Raw genomic sequence first — 25,454 nt, forward strand, 5'->3', positions numbered from 1 at the left:
TTAAAATGAAAGCTAGACTTGCAGAGTTTGGAATCTCTATCCGTTCTGACTTCACCCATTGATTGATTTACAATGTCATTAAAAAATGACATTCCACCTATTTGTAAATTGAAGCTGGTGTTTGAAATTCATGTAGACTCCTATTGTTCATAATTGACAGCAGTACTTCATCGATCTTATCGTAACGATGATACACTTCAAGGAATAATATATTTTCAAGAATAAAATTTTGACTCCAAAAGACCACAATCGCTGGCAATACAAATTAACATTTGGAGTTCATATAGACCCCTAAAGACAATAACAATAGTAAATGAAGAATAAAATTTTATTTGAAAACCAAACCATCCAACCAAATCAATCGTCTTCAAATCCTCATGTTTTCACCCCCTCAATCTAACCTTCATTCAAAGATCCAAAATCTTCATTGATAACAATATCACTTTAATGTTCTCCCAGTTAGGATCTACTTCAACAAAATGAAGGCCCATCAATAATAATTATAAAACCTTCCAAACATTTGCATTCTATGTACACCACTTTAATTCCTTTGTAAAGGTATAGAAACATTCCTTTTACGTCTTTTGGAAAAATGATAAATTCGAAAAATGAGAAACCAAATGGTTAAATCAAGGATAATATCTATGAAAAAGGAGATGCCGAATTTGGTCACCTAATCGGTGATATGTCAAAACCTTGCCTCTTCACCCCCTTCAACTTAAAGTAAATATAGTGTGTTTTAGAGAGGGGCACTAGGTGCCCGGAAATTGGAATCTTAAATCGATCCCAATCTTCTTTATTGTCGTTGGGTAGCAACGATCACCCAAAGAATTCCAAAGGCTCCAAAAGCTCTGTATGTTGAAGGTGCTCCAAACTGGCGTAAGCTCTCTGCTGCAACGTCACATATATACTCACCCCCTGCCTTTCCTTTTCCTCCATCCTATCTTCTCTTTGCCCTCATTCTCTCGTACCAAAGGGGTTATCCTCCGTCTCTCTTACTCTTGGCAAAAGCTATGCACGACTCTTGCGTTCCATTGAATTTTACGATGTGGATGCTGGGCTTTAGAGATGAGCATCAGTATCTCCCTGCAGGGATAGTACGATAAATATAGATGCTTTGAGAATTTAACGTTGAATTTAACGATAAAGTGATTGGAATTGATCGAATAGATAAGCAGACATTTTTCAAATGCTTCCAATGTGTTGATAGGGTGAGGAGAGGGGTAGCTCATTCAAGTGGAATTTGTATTGATTCGTTGGACATTTTAGATGCTGTTTGATACGATGAATGTCTTGCATTGTATCGGTAAATGAATCGTTTAGATTCGATGAAAGCTTTCGATGAATTTCGAGCTAAATTGTTTAGGTGAAAAGATCGTTGGAATTTCTGGTTGCTTTTCTGAAAACCTCTGAATGATGTGTCATACTTTGAAGTTCTCTCGGGTTTCTTCAACATAATCACGGATGGAAAGTTTGAAATAAGAACTTGTTGTTTTTGTAGTCATCCGCAAAATTCACCAATTTCTGAATAAACGCCAGAGGGCGCGATAGAGGCGCTAGTTATGGCCAGGACAAATGGCAGCGCTCAGATGGTAGGTGAAGTAACCACATTTACATGACAAATATGGCTGATGCGTTGTGAATAGTATTTGCTGCAAAAATGGGAAAATTTCTTATAACGGAAGATGATGTCTCAGGGACATGATTACCTCATGCAAATGTTAGCCAAAATTTAGTGGCGAATTTGAGACGTTGGCCAATGTGTCGGCATATTAACGCCAATGGGGTAAAAGTTGGCTCCATCAGAAGGTGAGAACTTATCAGGAACATTTGCGAATATTTATATTAATATTATTGTCATTGTTAATATTGTCACGTGGGGTGTTAGGACAATTTAATTTAACCCCCTTATTTGGAAATGGAGAGTGTTCCTCATTGTCACACCGAGTGGCGTGTTGATTTGCCCCAGCGGATGCTGTGGACATCTGATTGTTAAAATTGTATTTATCATGTGTCATTTTGGACAAGCAGATGATAAAACTTTTATCACAAATAATTTATTCTCTGCTTATGCTTTGTTTATCAAAATTCTGTGAAATGTAATTTTCGACGTCGAATTAGACTGGATTGTTCTCAATCTATCAATCGATAAAACGACTAAAACGATTATTCTTTCTTTTAGCAGTCTTTTTAAAAAGTGATATTCCTCCGCAACCAACGGAACTAATTGCACTTGTAACATGTCATTCTCAATCTCTCTTCACCCTCTCCAAAATGAACTAGGTCGCCTAGACTATCCACCCCCTCATCCCCTGAAAGCAAAAATTCTACAAAAGATAAATTAAGAAAATCTCATCGTCATTCCCTAAAAAAAGAACCCAACACTCCCCAACAATTTTTTATATCCCCGTTGATCGATGGCCACCACCCTCGTATTTCAACTTTTTCACAATCCACCCCTCCCCCTTCATCGCACGGCAAAAACTCCTTACAACTGGAGTGAGACGCTGAAAAAAAAAGAGCTAAGGGGAATTCTCGTCTTTGGGATGATGTTTTTTTGTAATGTTCCAGGGACGAGTCACTATAAGACATTATGTGAGGGCGAAGGGCCGAAAAAAGTCCCTTTCGAATTATTACAATCGACTTGCCACTGAGCACTTACATCTGTAACATTGATTCCCTCGTGAAATTATAGAAAATTACTTTCACTTTATTTCTTACAAAAAGAGGGAGGAAAAGGTTTCAAATGGTTTCCATTCAATGTCTCAATCTCTTCATTCCTCTCACTCAGTCGGCATCTTTGATTCTATATTTCCAGTGGAAACCACCCCAGGCATACGTTCCCCCACGATAATGAAGGCTCAATGATTTTTTATTTCATGTAATTTATGGAAAAAAAAGTAATTGAAAAATTGATGAGAGATGCATAATCTCGGGTGAGTGAAAAAATCAGGTGACTTTTCTCAGGTGTCTAAAGTAGGGTAGAAGAGGGGTTGGAAAACTATACGAGGACACCCAACCCCCGTGATTACGTAGACCGTCGTGGTACGTGCCGGCGCATAAAACATTACCCGGCTCGCATAAATTAAACCAAATTTCCCGGCGGATTTCCGTCGTATAATAACGTAAACGAAGAGCGGAGGAGAATACGTGTTTCACCTTAAATAGTACGTCTTTTGGATAATATTTAACTGATAAAAAGTGTAATGAAATATCTTTTATGGAGATTATGGAGAAGCGCTTGTTTGTAGTTGAAACAATTGAGTTATCGTTTATGGGATAATTATGGTAATGAGGGGTTAATGAGGTGCTGGGGAGTTGTTGTCAGTATTTTTTCATTTTTTTGTTATGATAAATTTGAATGAGATTTTGGAGATTGAGTGACCATAGAAGGCTTGAATAATATTTTTTAATATAATGATTTTATTCTTTGAAAACAGAATTTCATACTTTTATATTTATATTCATAATTTCATCTCTTTCAAAAATCACGGAGTGTCCGACCTCGATCGAGGCTGGACCGATAATCCTCGATCAACCCTTCGAATTTCTCGATAATTCCCTGATAATTAATTATCATTGATAACTCTTTGAAGTATTTTAGTGGAATATAATGGGCTACATTGAGGTACGTTGTTTATGAACCTAATAATTATATAGGCTGAATGGACCATTTACCTCGGATTTTGAATGAGTCTTGACTTGATTCAACAATAGAATCATGCTTCATTTTATCCTGGGCCCTTCAGCTTGGAGTAACAAGACTCTTTCAAGCTTGGATTAAGTTTGAAAGGAGCATATACCGTTCATGTTGGATTAATATAGAATTCAATGATGGAATCAAGATTCCTTCCACACTGCTCGATCTCCAATCCTAGATATACCTTGTTGCCATCGTCAGCATGAACATTTTTCACCTGGGACAGAACGATAATTTGTACAAAAATAATTTCTTCAAAATGAGAATCTCTAGAACGAAGGAGGTGAATTACATCTATATAGCATTCTCTAGTAGACTCCATTATTATGTTTGAAAAGAATCGCATAGCACTATCGAAGTTAATTTACTATGGAATGTAAACAAAAATTCGCATAATTTAAATTAAAAGCATTTGATCGCTATTTGTTGGCGACTTGTGAAGGGCCATAGGTATCGATGAATGATAAATAAATCGAATTTCCTTGAATGAACTATGGCTGAAAGCCTGAAAAAGTAATTAGAAAACAAGGTCTTTACAGTACAGAATAAAAAGTCCAGAAGAACGCACCATTGCACCCTGAAAATTGTCCAAGCATCGATTTTTTAGAGTAACCTTCCAATATATTTCATATCTGAAATTGTGCGGAAGATTGGTTTCGATTAGGTCAACCTGTGTGCCAACAACACGAAGGGAAAATCCACCGTCTGAGCTTAAACTCCGTCGCGACACACGAGAGTGGTTATTATACGATATAAGAGAGAAACGCTTCGAGCAATGTCGTGTAGAGACCTGAGCGGAAGGAACGTAATTTCCAGCTTCGACTATGATGCCCCCACCCCCCACCCTTTCCACCAATTTTTGTTCTTTTTACTCGTGAAGAAAAATGCAATCCACGAGAAAATTTAGTTTTCTTGAAAATTGAAAAGTCCAACGATAACTTTAAACTCTGAAACTTTATGTCTCAAAGACTCTCTAATTCTACGTGAATTTATGTCATTTGTTGTTGGAATTTTTTTCTTCTTATCTGAGAAAAATATTTTGAATTATGCGAGGAACGCGGAATTATCCCGGGGAATCCCATGCGCAGTAAAATGGATATGGACACAAATGCAATTTCGTGAAAGCCACCAACACTTCCTCTTGAGCCGGAACTCACTCTCCAAAACCATCAAAATGCGGTCCACCCTTCCGAACATATTACGGTAAAATTGTACGACAATTATCGAAGATTAGACGAGGTTTAATGGAGCAATTGTGCACGCACCATTCGTTCATTTTATCATCGATTCGCTTCGATTTCGTTACAGATCAGTTCAATATCCTACATTCGTTGATGCGTCATTGTTTTCGTTGATTGAGTTGAATCGGTTCGTTATCATAACATTTATGCCACTCGTCCAAGTACACGGAGAGAAAAATCGCAGAAAAATGACTGTCCCGGCCACTAGAATCGAGGTGCAAAATGCTAAACTACTGGAATGTGTTTTATTTACACATAAAAATTCCTATCCATACCATAAACTTTGTAACAGATTTTGTAATTAATGAGATGTGGCTTCGTGAAATTTACAAAACAGCTCTATCATTTTTCATTTGAGTTATTTCAAGTATATTGACTTTTCAATGGTAAAATCGATAACCAATTGATCTTCACTCCACTTTATTATCTACCAGGAACAGATCAAATAACACAGAAAAGTGTATCATTAATATGTGCACTCAACCTCTTGTAGATGATGAACAAATTTCGAGTAAAATATCACTAAAAGTGTTTGACGGCCATAATGGGATTTGCAGTCTTTTTTGTTTATTCATTCTTTATCACCCCATTTACGTTCAGTATTTTCAAAATAATTGGGCTTCATCCATTCCTAACTATTCTATTACCAACTAGTACGAACTATTTCGCCAAATTCATTGATCCATCACACAAACTTAAGAGTACCGATATTATTATGGAATGACGACGCTCAACACATGAGGGGGAGGAAGAATGTTATGAACGATTAGTAATCCTCTGATCATTAGGAATTAAAATCCAGTGGAGCCATTCTGGTCGTTCCTCGTCGTTTGTAAAGTATGAAGGTTTCCGAACGATTTAATTGATGCAAAGAAGACAACAGCCTCCTGAGAAAATAATTTTTTCTCTCTTCGAAAAGTCGAATAATTTGAATTAATGATCAAGTATACTTAAAGCAAGTGTATTATTATACTTATCTCATGTATAATTTTTGTCCCGTGTTCGACCCTAATCAATAGCTCCAATTGTTCATGAAAGCCCCAGGACTGCTTCCATTTATCAAGCATCCGTTAATTTTCCATCCAGTCAATAGTCCTAATAAAAGCTTATTAGGAATCATTCCAACTTTTGCTAAAACACATTACAAAAGATTGTACAACAATAAAAGTAGATTAACCAAAGCTTAATGGAGCGATTACAGGTGCTTAATTCGTTCCTTTTATCCCCGATTCGGCGTCATTTCGTTACGAATTTGTCCAATATCCTTCATTGATCCTTGGGTTATTACACTCAGCACACATCATTAGATATGAAAATATCATTTATTTCTCGGTTTGCAATCCAAGCGGAAACAATGGTACAGAGGAAACTCAATTTCCCCCATTAATTGCCAAATCATGAAGGTACGTAATCATGAAATTGTTACTAACCCATTTTCTCGGGAACCGGTTGGGGTAACGGGATTGGATTTTACCTTCATCCATTATTATCGACCAACTATCTTCGATTGAGGCCCCTTCAAGCTTCCAAAAAAAAACCCATTCTGTATTTCAATCCCATCGACAAGATCAGATCAGAAATCCTCCAGTACATCGAAGCGGGATTGAATGCTTTTTAAATCCCGACTAATTCCTCAACTCGTCAGCAATAGTCACCACAATTAAGAGCCTTTGATTTGCATCGAAAGAAATGAGGTACAATTAGTTCGAATTAGTGCATATTTTCGCTTCATCGCTTCGTTTTCCAGCTTTCACCAGGCATAATCCGATTTACCACCTCCCACCACCTCCGTTGTCACCCCTCACCACTACCACCCTCTTATCCACGGTAATCTTCCTTCTTTGGTTAACTTCTTTGCTCGTTTCACGATTAGCCTCGAAGAAAAAAAAAAGAAGAGGGAAAATAAGAGAGACGGCATCTTGAACGATTTATCGAATTTTCACCTGAACGGATGTGCCGCCGAGGGAATTGTGAAAGTGGCGGCAGGCGAGGAGGGTGAGAGGGTGCTTGGCACCGTCGATGAGGATTTTCAACGGGTGCCCATCACCTCTCCCTCCCTTCGGGTGGTGATGAAGAGAGACAATGGCTTCAATTATCCTCCGGGTTCGGCATTCGTTCACCAAGTGCCAACCTTTCCCCGATGAATGGCGAGACACCTGGATTTTAGAGTTGGATTATAATCGATGTATCATTCGATTCTATTAAGTCGAAATTCAATCCTGACGCTTTTCAATTTGAATCGTTCATCTGGTGAATTGAAATTTCGTCACGATTCGAGTGAAGTCATTTTCATAAATATCGGGGCTTAGAGTTTTCGAGAGGTGATAGTTTTTACGAATTGATCAATATGTTCGATCGGAGGATGATGTGATTAATGGGTAATCAACGGCTGATTGTTCTGGTTGATTGAGGTGACTCTGTTCGCAATCATGATGTGCGTTTTATGCGTACAAATAGCTAGGATGATGAGTCCTTTGTTTTCCATGAAAACTTTCAATCCAAAATGGCAAATCAGGCGATTCCATTGATCCTGATACATATTACAGAAATACCATTCGTTATTCGTAAAATCAATCAATAATTTATAAAGAACTAGCGGTTTCCCAACAGTATTAGTCTTCCACATCGAGGCTTATAGTAATTAAGCAGAAGTTTATAGCACCTCATCAACGGTTTCAATGATTCCCTGAGTTCTATAACCATTCACTAGCAACCAACGTTCCCTCATGAACGAAAATATGCCCAGATTAAAGTGATCAAAATTATAATTAATCAATGATCCTATTCCGCCGCCCCCACAATTCAAACAAAGTCACTCAAATAAATGTAGAGCTCTCATCTCAAGTTTTCAAAGTCTTGCGAATCAATATTTACATTTATACGGGGGATCATCTAATTGACCTGGTATCAACGTATGATTGTTGTAGTTAATTGGGTTAATCATTGCGTACAATGTACACTGACCAATGTACCTTTACAATGTGCACAATTACCCGCGGTTTACCCTCCCAAATCAGCCAAATGACGCATCGTTTGTTTTTGGTAAAAACACCGGGTCCAAGATGTTGGTTCATACCACACCCCTGACCATAATTAAATTCCTCCGGAAGAACCTCAGATATTCATGGAATAACCCCAACCCCATCAAGCTACGAAGAATCAGCGGTTTCTCCATCTTGTTAATCTTCCGAATAGAAGCTTATTAGCTACCGCAGGTTTGCCCCATTTCGTCAATGGCTTCAATTATTCCCGCAGCTCTCTGGGATTGCTGTAGTCGACTAACACAACTCTATGTACAACCATGAATCTCCATCTCAGTTTTCCCAATAACTGAAATAAGAATTTTTGTATTTTTAATGAAAACCCTTGGTCCATAGTGTGGCTTCATACATCTGTGGGATAATTGGTTAAAAGATTTTCAGTAGAAAAGTTCGTTGACAGTGCTCTTCAATTATTTTCAATGCACATAGATTTACATTTACTTTACACCTCTTAGAAATCAAAACGCGTCTCACAACTCAAACTTCTATTGCTATCAGGTCTCGGGGGACTTGTAGCCTCGAGCGTGTCTCTTCGAACTCTGAGCTCTCATGTTCCCCTAGAAGTTTTCGTGATGTTCCAGGTTAATCCCCACTCTTGGGTGGACACTGGCAACATTGCTGAAAACGTAATGCCTCTGCGGTTTCTGATTGGCGGGAAAAGGTGCTCCCTCCTTCACCTTCAAATCAAACCTATATATTATATTATTCTAAACATATAACTTCTGAAGGTGGAGTATCTATAAGTTATAGATACTCCACCAAGTTATAATAAGTTATAATAAGTTATAGATACTCCACCTCGCCCCTTCTATTTATTATTTATTTTTCACATGTATACCCTCTCGGGTTTTAACATTTTGTTCCCTTCCCCTGCGGTGCCATGGGACCGACTTTTTTCCCCAACTGTACTGCATTTGCACAGGAGTAGAGGGAAACCATGGAAAACCTCTACCGTACAGTCGGCCAATAGTGCAGGGTTATCAACAAGACGGGAAGTTTATATAGCGTTCCACATTTCTTGTGACGTCAAAGGAAATCGTTGGATAGGATTCTCCAGTGTACCCTTCTAGTCAGTGTGACGGAAGGGTACACTGGGTCTCCACACCCGTGCCTTCCGTGCCGTAATTTTTGAGCGAGCGAACGGTGTTCCTAAGCGGTCACCCATCCAAGTAGTATCCCAGCGAAACGCTGCTTAGCCTGGATGATCGCCGGAGCAACACCGCACTCGCCCAACCATTACAGTCGGTCCCCTCGCCCCTTCTAATTTCACCCTATAATAAAACCATGATATTTTCAAGGACACAGTTCCCCAGCGTGTGCACAAACTGTCAAAACCATAAATATTTCCGATAGGGCACACCTTACCGACGACGGTGGCTGAATTGGTTAAATCTCTCGGCCGGACAACGGAACCTGTGAGACGCCGGTTCGAGTGCGGCTCAGTACATTGGCATTTTAATCTTTCGGATACCATCGAACGCAAGTCTAGACTCCGCCAATCATCAAGAAATATTGTTTTCCGATGCAAGTTGATAGATAGACGCCGAGTCGGTCATGATTTTCCAAAATTTTCCGTGGTCACTAGGAGAGTCTGTACGTGACGTACAGCCCCTGGGGTAAATGTGACACGGTCGGTCCACGATACCGCAAATACAATGTAGCAACGCGAGTAGGGTATGCTTTAGATGAATAAATAAATAAATAAATGAATAAATAAATACGACACATCTTCACATCTTCTTTGATCTTACTCAAGAAAACCCTCAACTATTGATAAAATCGTGCCAACCTCACCAACTGATGAAGAAACTCGTGGTTTCTCAGGTCTATCAATTTTCCAAATAGAAGCTTATTAATTAACCAGTCCAGCTTTTCCACGTTTCGCTACAAAATTCTGCCTGGGGTCCCGTTGCATGACTAACTCTACTGCAAAGCCAAATCTCCCCACATTACCTGTTCAAAAAGCCGCTGCGAGAAGGGGAGGTGGGGAAGCGGTGGTTGACATTATCCTTATGGGGATGATTAGTAGCCGCGATACCACCCAGGACGCCTGATGTATTCGCAGCGCGTTATCTGCGAACGGCACGAGTCGCATTATGCCACACCCCCCGCCCACCACCCTCTCCACTACCTCGTCATACTCCGGCGATGTCATCTACCTTCAGAGGGACAGACAAAAGGTCTTTGTCACGGTCGAATACTCAGACTGACATATCACCAGAGCTGGATGATAAAAGTACTTCCAAAGCATCATTCCCATATTCCACTGATGTTTCTCAATAGTGAAAAATATCAGTAACCTACCCCTATTCAAAAACGCCAAACACATTGAAAATTAATGTTTACTCCGCCAACCCCCCGAAAATGATCATGAAAATCTATTTTAAAAAATTGTCAGGTTCCTCGCAGTTCATATTTCCAATTGCACCAGCCAGGGGCATGGAAAAAAAAAACACTCGAACTGTTGACACAAAAAATTTTGTCTCTCGTGCAGAATAAAAATGCAAAAAAAAAATGAACGATTTTTGAGTATTCAGGTCATGTGGGAAATTGTTCCTCTGGAGGACATATTTTCAACAATACTGTACTCCTCGGCTATCTCATATTTGTCAATAAATAATAGGGACATACTGTTCATGAAGGGAGGTAACTCATTAAATCGTCTAGCTGAATCAGTACCAAAGGCATTTCCCAACTCAACGGTAAATGTAGCTGATAACGAGAAATGAGTAATGAAGGGTGGGCCCGGGGGAGAGGGGATGGGAATAGTGTATGTGTGATGGTGCGGTCCTAGGCCAAGTTCCCAGTATTAACCCGAGGAAATGTGCCTACCAGAATCAGTGTACCACATACAAGCCTTCAACTATCACTCTCATATACTCCAACCTCCCCCTCTCCCACATGCCTTCACCTACCTCATCTTTCGTTTAATCCTACTCTAATGACGTGCCGTTTTTAGCACGTAATACCAGTAGACACGGCGGTAATGATTTTGCCCCGGAGCACGGATTCTCCTCACTCGCCTATCTTTTTTTTTCCTCACTCAACATTTTCCATCCTCCTTCTGCCTTTTATATTCTACCAACCAGCCAGTCTCCCCTGCCAGGTGCCATTTCATGGGAACGGGGATTAGTTACTTTTTATCCGACGACGTGTCTGGGAGACCACAAGTATCAAGGGGGTTGGAGGAAAAAAAAAGATTGTGGTGGTAATCGGTGATGATACCCACTGGCCTACATTATGTGACACTAGGTGATAAAATGGTGAATTCAGTCTCCCTGAATTAACTTTACACAAAATTCTCATTCAGACTTTTGATTTGTCTTTCTCATCCTTTACAATTCCTACAATGACAGGGGGGATCATTCTTTTAATGGAAAATTAATGATTGGTGATTTAAATAATTTAATTGGAATAATCTAATTTGAAAAATCTTTGTGCTTTCAGAATCCAATGAGTGGATTAAAATGGAGCATTCTCCTTCTAACAACTGTATGCCTCATCACAACAGCGCAATCCGGCTTCTGTCCAACAGACTGCACCTGCGACGATGACACCCTAGTTGTATCTTGCATTGGAGTTAGCCTAGACGTAATCCCAATTGCCCTTAATCCATCAACCCAACGGATAGTCTTGAAGGAGAGCAGAATACGTATGGTTGATGCAGCGGCATTTCAATTCTACGGTGATTTAAAAATTGTTGATCTTTCGAGTAATCATCTCGTAACAATACCCGACGCTAGTTTTGCTGCACAAAAGAATCTTGTTGAACTTCATTTGATGCACAATAAGATATCAGCATTAACAGAAAAGACATTTCAAGGATTAGTATCGCTAACAGTGTTAAATCTCCGTCACAACTACTTGGAGACCCTGTCAAATGGTCTATTTACTTCTCTAACAAGACTAGAGGAACTGGATCTAGGTGAGAATAGAATATGCGAGGTTGAGCCTGGCGCATTTCAAAAGCTTGGATCACTGAGAGTACTCTATCTTGATGACAATCAGCTCAAGTCTATTCCATCACCGGCATTAGCACCCTTAAATGCACTTGCTGAACTACATATTGGATTGAATGTATTTTCATCCTTACCGGATGATGGTTTCAAGGGTTTAGAGAGACTTGCTGTACTCGATGTCATGGGGGCTGGTCTGGATAATATTAGTGAGGGTGCATTCCGTGGATTAACGTCATTACGTACACTCAAACTTGGTGATAATAAGTTGAGAGAAGTGCCAACAAAACAGTTGTCGATATTAACGAGACTGGAGGAGTTGACATTAGGACAGAATTCCTTCACAATGCTGAGGTCCGGGGCATTTCAGGGTCTTTCCAATCTTAAAAAACTCGATATATCGGGGGCTAAACTACTGACAACCCTGGAACGAGGAACATTCTCGGATAATGGTAATTTAGAGACACTGATACTCAAGAGCAATCGAAAACTGACGACCCTCGAGGAGGGTGCACTAGCCGGACTTCCTAATTTGAGACACCTGATCCTTCGGAACAATGCATTTGTTACATTCCCGGAGGGTCTTGTTTCATGGAATGAGTTACACAAGTTTGATATCAGTGAGAATCCGTTGATATGTGATTGCAGTTTACACTGGTTGGCTTCGTTTCTCGCACCGAAGAATACCAGCGCTGTTATGTGCGCTGAACCGCTGGAGATCAGGCAGATGCCGTTGAAGGGAATGACTTCTGATGAATTGGGATGTGCCTTCTCAGATCCTAGAAAACAAGCGGTCCTGCTGACTATTATTGTCGTGTGTCTCTGCATCATCGCTGGTCTGGCCCTTGTCCTGTATTACCGATGCCGGAAGAGGGTCAGGGATGCCCTCAAGGATTACAAGTGGAAGAATCGCGCCATCTCGAGGAAAGAGCATGAGTATCAGAAGACATTCTCTGATGATGAGTACATTGTAAGGGCCGCTCATGGACACCATCATCATATCAATAATCAAGGGCCACTTCATCATGGACAATTTGCACAGCAACATCAACAGGTATCGTCTGGAATAAAATCCATTCCGGTTACGGAACTGTAGCTAGAGCTACGGGCAGCGAGCCCTGGTAATGGTGGTGTTTGGTTTTTACCACATGGTGGTACAACACCGGCCGAGGGCTTCACTTATATCGATGGTGAAACGGCGCGACAAATGCGTCGTACTGGTACGCTGCCCGGTAGTAATAATCCACGTACTAATACAATTTTTTGTGATGGACAGAGTGAAATTATCGATGGAACTAATACAATTGGTAATGGGGGCGTTAGGGTGCATCATACTAGCCATTCACTGAGGAGAAATCCACCTGCATTACCAGCGCGCGGTGATTTGGATAGAATACAAAATGGAGGGCCCAGTGGGAGAACTCAAAATGGCGGACAGAGACACTCACCACCGTGTCCACAGAGTTCATATCCAACGTTGCCCATTAATGGACATGGACATCATTATCATCATTATAGGGAGAGATCGAGAGAGAGGGGGAGGGAGAGAGAACTTCCGGTTGTGCCACACAGGGGGGATAAACAATACAATGGAAATATGGAGCTTGAGGTGCATCAAGATGGCGGCATTGGAACTTATCGGGCGTAAAAGTGTGGGAATTTTAAGTTGAGTGGAAAAATTTGGGGAGAGCGAGGTGACGAGTGGTGGTAGTTCGTGAGCGGGAATATTTCTGGTTCGAGGGGCACAGAAATTGAGACGAAATCTTGACGGGATTTTTGGGGCTTTAAGAGGGGCACAGAAAAATATCGAAATTTTTCGTGGGCAATTGGTGCTCCAGGGGATTGCTTTTAACCACTCGATCGATAAATTCTAAAAACACTTTTACTGCCATGAACTTTGTTTCATTTTTTTTTATACAATCGAAGACTGATGGATTTTTTGGTTACTTTGAATGTTAGGAGGGTGATTTTTCTGAGGCAGCTCATGGACAACTGGAAGGTTAAGGAAGACTGAAAGGCGTCCTAATGTGATACGCCATTTTCCGAAAATTTGAACAAAAGAAAATTACGAGTTTCGTTGGATTAAGGGAAAAATTATAATTTTGACGTTTTTTGCACTTTTTTTATTGCGTATTTTATGCAATTGATAAAATGGCGTCTCCTCGGTGTTTTCAACTTCAGAGATGCATCATTGGTATTTTTCGTGTAAGAGAAGATAAAACATAAAGTTGTAAACTTTTCTGTAAGTTCGATAGTGAGATGAGGAATGTAATGAGTCGATAATCTCATTACCTAGAATTTTGTGAATTTCGATGGAAATAATTATTTGAATGTACCTTGAATCATCAAAATAAGAATGGATAATGTGCGAGGTACCTCGACCATTTCTTTTCATACAAATACTATATAAAAGTATATATTCTAAACTGTCGAATTATTTTCTCAAAAATGATGACAAAAGAGATGTGACAAATGAATAAGGATAACACCATTGTTTCTAGCTGAGAAAGATACAAAAAATTGAACAAAAAATGTTAGGATTACTTTGAGGAGAAATGCCATAGTATTTACGCATACTTGTGTATACCAGTGTTCATAAAATAATATCAATCAAATCTGTGCAACGATTTTACGATCGTTAAGCCGGGAAAATTTCCGCTTCGAAAGGCTGCAGTTGAACCGCTTTCGGTCTATTTCGTTGGAATTTATTGTGGCGGGGAAAAAAATGGCGGTTGATCTGTCTTAATCGACATTTTTGCTTCTAAGAGGTGATGGTGGATGAGTGAATAGTGTTGCGAGACGGAAATTTTCTGGGCCATATGTTGAGATATTTTAAATGTAGATATCGAGTATTTGGAAGTTACAGGATATTATTCAATTTTTATGGTTTTGGGAGGGACGAATGGTTCAGCTACTGTCCTTCGGCCGTTTCTTGCCATGAGTGTACATACCGGAATTCCATCGGCCATCTTGAAAACGAGGTGACTGCACCTTGAACCACACAGATGAGTCGAGACTCATTCCTCTTTCCCAACTCAGCGGGAGACCTTCATACGAAACATAATCCAACTTATTCCACAGTAAAACTCCACTCAATGACAATGGAAAATACACGAGTGATGATACTTTAAGAAAAATTTGAGAGGATGGGACAATTTATTTGACCAAAACCGGAAATAGAATTTCCGTAATTTATTTATTAATTTATTTTCATATTTAATTATTTTCACGGAGTACTAAAAATTACTGAGGAAAATTGAATAATCTCTCGGAGTTTATGATCGCCATTCTCTCGAATTTCTCTCAAAGTGCATCGTAAAAAAATCTTAATACGACAGTATAAAATGATAATTAAAAGTCACTCACCGTAAAAAAATAGTATAAACAATTTTTTAATACACCATCTGTTGCATTACATGCGGGCGGGTACCCGGAGAATCGTAAAATCGTTGATGCAGAGAGATTTTAAGAAATTCAGAATGATGATGGAATATTGAGATTAGCAAAATGTAATTATTGATTGAGGCGGGGGGGGGGGGAGAGATCATTGATAAAACGATAAAATGGAATGAGCAACGGGAAATAATTTTATGTCGTTTATAGTGCGAAAATTAGTGAAGCTGTAGAAAAATGTTGTGAGAATTTTTTTATGCAACAATGCATTCTCTGTAATGAATTTCTGTTCACTATTTAATCTAAAGCCACTCGTCATCGAGATAATACAATATTTTTGTCGCACGTTTTATCGATTTATCAAAACGGCATTAAGAATTTGTAAATTTTAAGAATTACGGTAGAGCGAATTCGAATCGTGTTTATGGTGACGTATACACGTGTCGTTAATGCTAGTCAAATGAGAAAATGCAAGATCATTGAATGAGAAACGACAAGAGAAATAATTCAATGAAAAATTCAGAGATAAATTCAATCGGAAATGATGAAATATCTCGTTAAAAATTAAATTATTGTACAGATGAGAAGGGAAGAAGTTGTGAAACAAGAGGGAAATTAATCTCTTGTTTCTTTTCTATATCGTCCCTATAACGATGATGCATCAACGTAATTTATAATTGATTGATTAATTAAATTAATTATACGGAGGGGGAGGGGATAATTGAAATTTCATATTAATAATTAAATATTAATGAGAATAATAATAATTGACTACTCGTAACTCTTGTATGTCCTATGCACTTGAATTTATTGTCCTTCCACAATTCCTATTTCCTGCATTCGATGAAGATGGAAGATTCGATGTCGATTTTTCGTGTTCCTCTGATGTTTCTTCTTCTTTGTCATGGATGAGAAAATGATATGGGCTGAGTGATTGTGTGGGAAGATGTTAGGGATGGGAATATTGGCGATCGTATGGGCGGAGTAATTTTCGTTTGAGCGGGTGTCAATAATTTTTTTGTCCTCGATAATCAAGATCTTGAATCGAGGGAATTCATTATCATAATTCAATGAGATTGATTTTTTTTAGCGTATCCTTTAGTGGACAAAAATTCAGGAATTTCTTTATTTTTGTTAATGAAATGTATTTGTAGTGTGAATTTGCCAATTTGAATAAGTACAAAAATAACACTTTTCATGAAAACTCAAAACCGCAATGAAAATTGAGAGACTTTTACATTAAAAAGATTGAAAAAATTTGGGAGGAAAATATCACTCGTTGCCGTTTACGCCCTTTTTCGACACATTCGTTAATCAATATAATTCATTCTTTTCAATCCGTGAAATCCACTGTTAGTAATCGATCGCCCCCATTTTTTAATTAGTGAAATAAATTGTTTGAACGAAATGTACTAGATTTTTTCAATGGATACAATTGATTTCCAACGCTGAAGCCGTCCTTTTAATCGATCAAATTGATAGTTCAACAGATGGAATCCATTAAATCCATTGAATTTACCTTTGCAAACCTGATAAATTTGATGAATTTTAAAATATGGCGATAAAAGATATTTCTGACTGTCGACGATGCGACTGATTACAATTCAATTGGAAGATCGAATAAAATATTTTAAGAGTTATTCCTCTTATACAGTTAAAGGTGCCACGGATTCTATTCGACCTAAAAAGAACAAATTTCGTAAAAAATGATAACAAATACTTTTGAAAAAATCATTGGTGAATTCCTTCGGTCTCGACTTGATGGTAGAATTCTCAATGTTCATTCCACAGAAAAAAATAATAACTTTAAAAACGCAAACAGAAAGCCTTAGGTTTTCACTGAAGACGTAACTTTAGACGTTTCCCCTCGAGGCTGCAATTTAATCCGAACCTTGAGCTCTCTCAAAATATTAATAACAAAAACGTCTGATGCACTTTCTATCGTTCAATTACCCCCCGGGAAAGTCATATCAGTTTTCCCATAACACATTCCTGAATTTTTTCTATTTATTATAATGGCTTTTCACATTTTTTTTATTACTTTCACTTGATCCTGCAGTAGAGTGTGAATTTCGACGTGAAAGATTTGACGAAAAAATGTTTAAAAAATCGGCTTTTAGGAAATTGCATTCTCAAAACGAAATGTTTCACGTAATTTTTCCCTGAAATAATTTCTTACTGAGTAATCGCGAATCCAACAAGAAATCGGATTTTTAATTATTAGATTTGACAAAAACATAAAACATCTGTTTATTATAAAATTAGATTCTCAAAAAAAATTTCTAATTCTTCTCTAAAATGATAATAGGTAATCAACCAGACGTGCCCTTTATGTTTCCGACTTTTCCTTAAAATTTCATAGAATCAAATTCCCGTAGAATCTTTCTATAAGACATGAAATTTGTGATAAGAATATTTCGCCTATTTTCGAAAGCAGCCAAAAATAGAAAAGTCGATGTTCATTTATTAATTTATTCACTCGAAATAAATTTATGAAATGAGTGACTAGTACAAACCGAGCCATATTTTTTTCATAACTATACGTGCTCGGATTTTTGTTACTTACGTACCAGATATTTTCATTTCACCCCCGCAAAGTGTAAACAAAAAAAAAATCAAAATTCTTTCTGCCTCGAGAGCTGTGAAGATGTAAAAATGTGTAACAAAGTTGCGAAAGTCATCCCTTCTAATCCTCTCCACAAAAAGAATGGAGGAAGAGAGGAGACGGAAAATACCAGACTCCTCCCAAGATGTTTTTCTCACCAGAAAAACGGAAAAAATGTTGTAAATATAAAACCTTAAGTTTATTTGCGTAAATACGAAGCAAGCAAGAATATTGTCCCTCCTGATAACTAGCTGTACTTTTGGGCTTAAATACCAACTAAAAATAATAAGTGAGAGAGTGAGCGAGAAAGCGAAAATGGTGAGAAAGAGAACGGGCGATGTGGGGATGAGTTATAAATATTATACATAAACTTATAAATAAAGTAAGTAAGCTAAATGGGACACTATAATGTTATAGGTATATTTCCAGCATTATTTTGTACATAAATGACTTTATTGGAAATCATCAATAAATCTATATAAAAAAAATCATTCATTTTCTTAATCACCCTATCAATTAATTCTCCGTAATGAGCAAATCAATTACTAATTAAGAATGTATATATATGCATGCATGCATATGTCTACATATATATATGCATGCAGGTATATGGATGCATGTATATATATGTATGCGTATGTATGTATATTTATATATATAATTGTGACCAGCCGCGTAGCAATAAAATCTTTCATACGTTTATTTTAATGAATATATACTTGAAATAGATCATGTGGACTGGAGATCTTCATTTTCATTCTTTCATTTTTTTACATATTGAATCGAAATAGTAAACGGATTATTTTTCCCCGTCAATCAAATTTTCTGGACAACCCTTGTGACCATCCAAATATTGAATTTTCATCCTTCCTCAAAATCTTCTACATCGTTGTTTGGGTTCGCATTAATTTTTTTATTGATTTTCTATCATTTCCTGAAAATGTCGATTATGAGTTTAAGAATATGGCGAACATTGTTAATTATTAAATTAAAGCACCACCTATTGGTTTTATCAGAAGCCATCAGGTTAATAAATAAATGACATGATCATATAAAATTGATTGAATTATATTTTATTAGGATGGAATCTCACTCCGAGAGCACTCTTCGAACTGACCAAGAGAGGTCAAATTTAGAAAGACCATACCAGCGACACCATAGTTCGGGTTCTATCGCAAAGAGGGTTTTTTCTGTTTAAAATTCAATAGCCTCGTCAAATTATTATAATTTGTATTTTTACTAAAGGTTAAATTTTTTAATCATTTTAGTGGGAATAAAATTCATCTATTACTCGGTCATTATAGTCGGGTATTTCCCAGGTCCTGATCATTCCATTGATTTTAATGTGGGCAAATTTTTATGGTTCCTAATCCTTCGAATGATTTTATTATTACTCCCTATCATAAGGAAAATGAAATTCTAGGATCTCTCCATGGTCCGTGCGTTCACATAAAGGTTTTCGTCTTATTTAATTGTAAAGTAGTTCCGTAGTTCTTATCCAAGTGTCAAGATTCTATAATTATTGAATCACCAGTTGCTCAGACTCAGTTCCTACACTTATTCTATCAGCTGTATCTGTTACACTCCCTTTTCTATATAATTGAATTCAGTTTTCAGTTTTTAAATAATACAGTTTTCGGTTTAAAAATAAAATTGTTTGAGATCCGTTAAATGTAATTGTGATTTCTTTCGAGTGTAAATCAGTGAAACAAATGAAGACAATTTCAACAAAACTCTCACAATCACCTCCTCAGTATCCCGACCTTGTACGAGTGAATAGTTTCTTTCGTTCTAGGCTTAGTCATTTCCTTATATTATTCAGTAAACATTCATCATATAGATCCGTAATAAGATCCTATTCTTTTTGCTATTTTCAATACTACTAAGACAGTAGAAAAGTAGGGAAAGGAGTGTCTCCTCTCACACGAGAGTTTTTAGTTTAACTTGGGAGAATTGAGACGTCCAAGCTACGGTAGTTCCACTTGGTCAGTTATTGGATTTAGGTTTAATAAATGATTAGAATTCAAAGAGTCAGTCGATTGCACAACAAAATATTGTACGGGAAATTTCTCCGGGTTGACACGAGAGGCCTTTTCCTTAGTGCCGAAGCAAAGGCAGCTCTGTGCGCCTGGACCACGATTTTCGTCTAAACAAGTGAAGAATGCGGCCTTTTCCTTGAGGAATACAGCGTTGACGATCTCCATGATGCGATGGTGATCGAGGAAGTTCCCCTAGCAACGCAGGCAAGCGCACAATTATCATGGTGTTCGGAGTAGTTGCCGCGATAGTCTCAGTAAAATTAATAAAAATAATAAATAATTGCTGGTACCTTCTCTAAGGTTGTAAATCTCAGGTATACCAATAGGTACGGCAACGATGTCCCCTGAACTGCTGCGAACGGATAGTGAGCCGAAAGGAGAAAATTGTTTCTGATTAAAATGTCAGAATAAATAGAAAAAATAAACGCGATTCAGTCGAACTTATTAATTTTTAAACTGATAATATTGTGGAATTTTAAGGTCTATAGAATTACACATATCAAAAACAACGAATATTGGTTACGATGAGAACAAGTTCGACAGTCTGGTTTCGAGGCAGTCTTAACTAGTGACTAACTTAGAAATTTTTCTTAAACTCTATCGTCTTAGATTACAAGGGAGTGAGAGAAGAAGGTTGTCCTTTCTAAGGGAGAGGGTAGAGAAATAGTTTGATTGGTGGAAAACTATTGGAAAGCAGAAAAATATGCCCTGGTCTGTTAACTAGACGAAAAGTATGTTGGTTCTTTTATTGAGGTCTGAAGAAATAAAAAAAAGGAAAAATTCGACACGGTCTCCGTTGGTACTTTTCATAAGGAACATATATGTGTTTTTGAGGAAAAGGCTTTCCATTGAAGAACTGTGAGAAAAGGAAAGAATTTTTCAACAAAGTAATTTCTACATGACGTGCAAAACGAGATAAAGTATGATCTTTTATGACTCCTACGTGCAAAAATTAAACCCATAAGGGATTATAATTATTTACAGTATATCAGGGAAAACCTGAGAAACATCAAAGGTCGTCTTTGTTTTTTTTTTATATATAATGTTCACGACTGAACACATTGTCCATCGATTATTTATTTAAATTAAGACAATTTTATTTGCGTTCATCTTGACTAGTATTTTGTTAATCAACGCTACAATATATGAGCTAATGCTCGTATAATACTCGGAATAGTTTCCAAATTGAGAATTATTCGAATGGCGTTATTTCAAAGCTCCCACACAGTTGTAAAATATTTACTACCTTATTTGAACACATCTTTAATTACGCTAGCATTCTTACAAATACTTGTACTTCTACTAGATTTCTAATTATCAACTGAGTATAAAGACTTTCTAAAAGACAAGACTTGGTTAGACCGATTTACAAGTGAATTTGTACCGCGAAGGGAATCCGTAAATTGATCGCAGTAGACTGACTATGTAAAAATTTGTAAGGAGTTACTCTGCCTTGATTGAGAATAGTGGAGAAGGTTTTCGGAAATGGTATTGGTCAAGAGAAGGGATAAAGGAAAATATGTCTATCAAAAATGGAGAAACAGAGAAATTGGAGAAATGGAGAACACCCGTGCTGTCCAGCGATGCAGCGACCGGGAAAATGGTAAAAAATGGGGAATTCCCCTTCCGAGAGATTTGGACTCTATGAGAAAAAATGTCTGTTGTCCTAAAATTCCCTTTTCTACGTGACTTTCTCGAGCTTTCCCAGATTAACCCTTTTTTTCTCAAGAATTCCCTGTGATTTATTGTCCTGTAGGTGCTTAGCCAAAGTCTATTCTAATTTGAAAGCCGAAAGATGAATTTATTTTCCAAATTCTATTGCCTTTTAATAAAAGAAAACAACTTCATAAATCTTGGTACGCAACAACGAGATAAGTTTACTTATTTCGAAGTCACGTTTTGACAACTATCTCGGAATTTAAGGGAGATGGCGGAATTTTTGTGATTACAAGTGTTGGATACAAAGAAATGCGCGCCTAGTATTGATTTTATATTCACGTTCTCACGATTTTTCATTGTAACATTGTCAGAATGAATTTGTGACGTTGGTAGCACTGACCCACCCGAATGAGAGCCTCCGATGTACGAACGACATTGAAGTATTACCAACAGTGAATTTGAATGTGTTAAGATAATTAAAAAAAGTGAGATGGAACATCAACTCTATTCAATTGAATGCTAAATTTACTTGTTACACACAAAATCTATATGAAACTTTTTTTTTATTTCCTAAAAGTCTATGAAATCTACTAGAAAAAATACAAATAAATTTTTGTAAAAGATGCGCCATTATCGATTACCAAATGATTGATTATAACCATAGGATCAGGATTGTTCAAGACATATAGGGTTACTTTTGAAAAAGATAGAAACAAACAACATCAAACATTTTCTATGGAAAAAGGTACAATTGATATTAACAGTATGTTTAACACACTACTTAATACACACTCAAGTCCTTCTGACTCTGAGCACACAAAAACGAAACGTCCGACAATCCTAACAATTCTAATCGTCTAATTACGCGCCTACCCTCTATCACTCCTCAGATTCAACTCTGACCCTGTAGTCTGAACCCGGACTCTCTTATCAACCCTGGCTTCTCTCCACTCCCTGGAGTGGGCCCTAGCGGCGTCACGTGGTCCTAGCATCCCTGGACCTCGTTGGCTGGAAACGATTTTCGCCTGTCACATCTGTGGGCCCCTCATAAATCTAATCTAATCTATTTAATTGTAGAGATAGTTTCGAACCAGCCCGTATATAGGGAACACCTCACCGGAGGTCCCCAAATCATCACTATTTTGTATTACAATAAACAAGTGTTTTTTTTTAACCTTGAGTGCTCATTTTCAGACTTCTCACCCTAATATCTTCCTTCCTCAACACATTCTACCCCAAAAATCCACCCAGCTACACAAAGATTAATTCGGCGTGCAGCAAAAATTGTAAATACTCACATATAATACCACAAGTGGTTCAAAATTATCGAATATTTCCCGATAGATTCGTTGCAAACAAATGAAGGAGTCAAGTTTTTCAGGCTAAAAAATCACGAGTGCGAAGCACGAGTGATTTTTCCTGAAAAACTTGACGACTTCATTTGTATGCAGGGAACCTAGAGGGAAATATTCTATAATTTTGAAGCTCGAGTGGTATTCAGGGGATTATTTTTCCTATCCAAATTTCGGCCAAGAGAATTGTGCCATGACATGAAAAGAGGTTTATTTGGTTAAGTGTCGTTTGTTTACCAAAATATTCAAAAAATTATCGCTGATATTCGAGGTAGGCTATACAAAATATCAACAAATGGTGCAATTCTATTGGCTGAAATTTGGGTGGGAAAAATAATCTTCTGTATAGGTCAGAACTCTGGAATTTACAACTCTAGAGTGTTCAAAAACGAACATAGTATTAACACAATTTAATTCATCGGTCGATATTCTCTTTATCTCTGTCACGGGTATTTAGTCTACCAAATTCCTTCGTCAAGGACAATAATTTTTTCCTCGTGAAATTTTGATAATGAACAAGAAATGCATCTGAATTCCCTGCAAATGGTTTAATTTAACTGCGCATGACCAATATCTGTCAATATTTTCTTTCCATACAAACAAAATATAGTTCCAAGTTAAATATGAGTATGAATCGACATATATAAAAATTTACCGTAGTATAAAATATTTTATTAACTAAATTAGTATCTGGAAATCTAAAAAATTATAATGATGATTTGAAAGCACCAGAAACGATTTAAAATTACTAGAAACCGTTTTTTTTCTGGGTTTTTAATTTGATTAGAGAGCTGGGGATTAACGTAATTTATTTAAATTCCTGTAGAATGGTAGTTGAAGATGCGCCGGAGGGAGAGGGGAGCGGTGGGTGAGGCTAGGGTGAACAGGGGGAGAAAGCCACTCAATTCTCATGGGTGAACAGACGGTCTCATCGAAGATTATACGAATTTTTTGCCAGTTACATTAGAATTGCAAAGTAATTTCGTCTTGACGCCTACTTGAAGCCTGTCATCCTCTGTACTCCACCTCCAGCTCCACCGCCCATCCAGTGTGGAAGGCCACCATCGACTTCTCTCTAATGCTTAGTTCAGAGAAGAACGAGAAAGATGAAAATAATCAACTTTTTGATTTGTATTTTGATTTTTGGAGTATCGCTTGCTCCAAGTTGAAGCTTTAACGGCTATCTCAAATACACATATGAACAGAAAACACAAGTTGATGACAGACCCTATCCGACAGAAATGATATAATTGGCAATTCAAATAAATCGATTTTGATATAAAGTGGAAAATCTCATGAACTAAGGATCTGGTTCTTCAATACTAAACATTTCATTGCCAGGAGGAAAGTGTATGTCAAATTTTGAATTGATGAATTAATTTTTCACATCGTTATCAGGCAAACACATTTTTTTCTGACATAATATAAATAACATAACATAACATAACATAAATAAATATATCAATATATATCTAAATTACGTGCCACGTTGTTTGTCCGCGATAGACTCTTAAACTACTCAACCGATTTTAATGAAATTTGCACACCGTGTGCAGTTTGATTCAACTTAAAAGGTAGAATAGCTTACATCCTAATTTATAGTCGCAATATTATTTTAGTGCAAATTATTTGTCTAATATTTGACATTCACACATTCTAATCTGTTAACTCCAAATGATTTTAACAGATGGCGATATCTATTGACTGGGTTAAGTAAGTAATCAATAGATGGCGCTGCTATGTGAAACCTACAAACGTGTCACGTTGTTCGTCCGCGATGGACTCTTAAACTACTTAACCGATTTTAATGAAATTGGTACACCGTGTGCAGTTTCATTCAACTTAAAAGATGGGATATCAGCTGTTATACCAGCTTTAACGTCTTTCTTCGTAAATATTAATTTCATTGTACTAAGGGGCTACGGTAGTAGAAAATCTGTTATGGAGGTCGCCATATTTTTTTACAAATGGCATCTAGGTAAAAAAGCATGGTGATCACCCTGACTGATGTTCTCCTACCGTTCCTCCTAAATAGTTCAGTACAATGTAATATAACAAAAACCTTAACCACAGCAACGCGTGGCCGGGTCTGCTAGTATATATATACATATATTTTGATTGGTCTTTAGTGGGGGAACGTTGCTATTGGATTATGGATAGGGATTGTCTCGATAATATAAAAACGATTTAACTATCAACTTTAATTCTTTATTATCCCACGCAGAAGGTATATCTTTCTGGTATGATGTCTCCAGATCAACTGACTCTCAGGGACCAAAGATTTTACACTCTAGATCCATTTGACAAAAAGCCCTGGTTCATTCATTCCTTTCTGGTTCTTCTCTGGTTCTATTTATTAAAACCATTCTAAACATCTCGGTACTGTTCGGAAAAAAACCATAAAAACTATAACATACTGAGATGGACTAAAAACAGCTATAGATGGACGATTCATTTTTGTCCACACA

General features: G+C 37.4%; 1 protein-coding gene across 3 annotated transcripts in view; it reads left to right on the forward strand.

Moving 5' to 3' along the window:
* LOC135160686 (slit homolog 2 protein-like) overlaps positions 1–13,172 on the forward strand; it is a 238,667-nt gene extending 225,495 nt beyond the window's left edge. For all 3 annotated transcript variants that reach the window (XM_064117505.1, XM_064117506.1, XM_064117507.1), the window contains one exon: positions 11,430–13,172. In XM_064117505.1, coding sequence (XP_063973575.1) covers positions 11,430–13,034 — 1,605 coding nt within the window. In that variant the 3' untranslated portion in view covers positions 13,035–13,172. The remainder of the gene's footprint in view (positions 1–11,429) is intronic.
* The last annotated feature ends 12,282 nt before the right edge of the window (positions 13,173–25,454 follow it).

This window comes from Diachasmimorpha longicaudata, chromosome 3, assembly GCF_034640455.1.
Source record: "Diachasmimorpha longicaudata isolate KC_UGA_2023 chromosome 3, iyDiaLong2, whole genome shotgun sequence".
NCBI classification, from domain to species: Eukaryota; Metazoa; Arthropoda; class Insecta; order Hymenoptera; family Braconidae; genus Diachasmimorpha; species Diachasmimorpha longicaudata.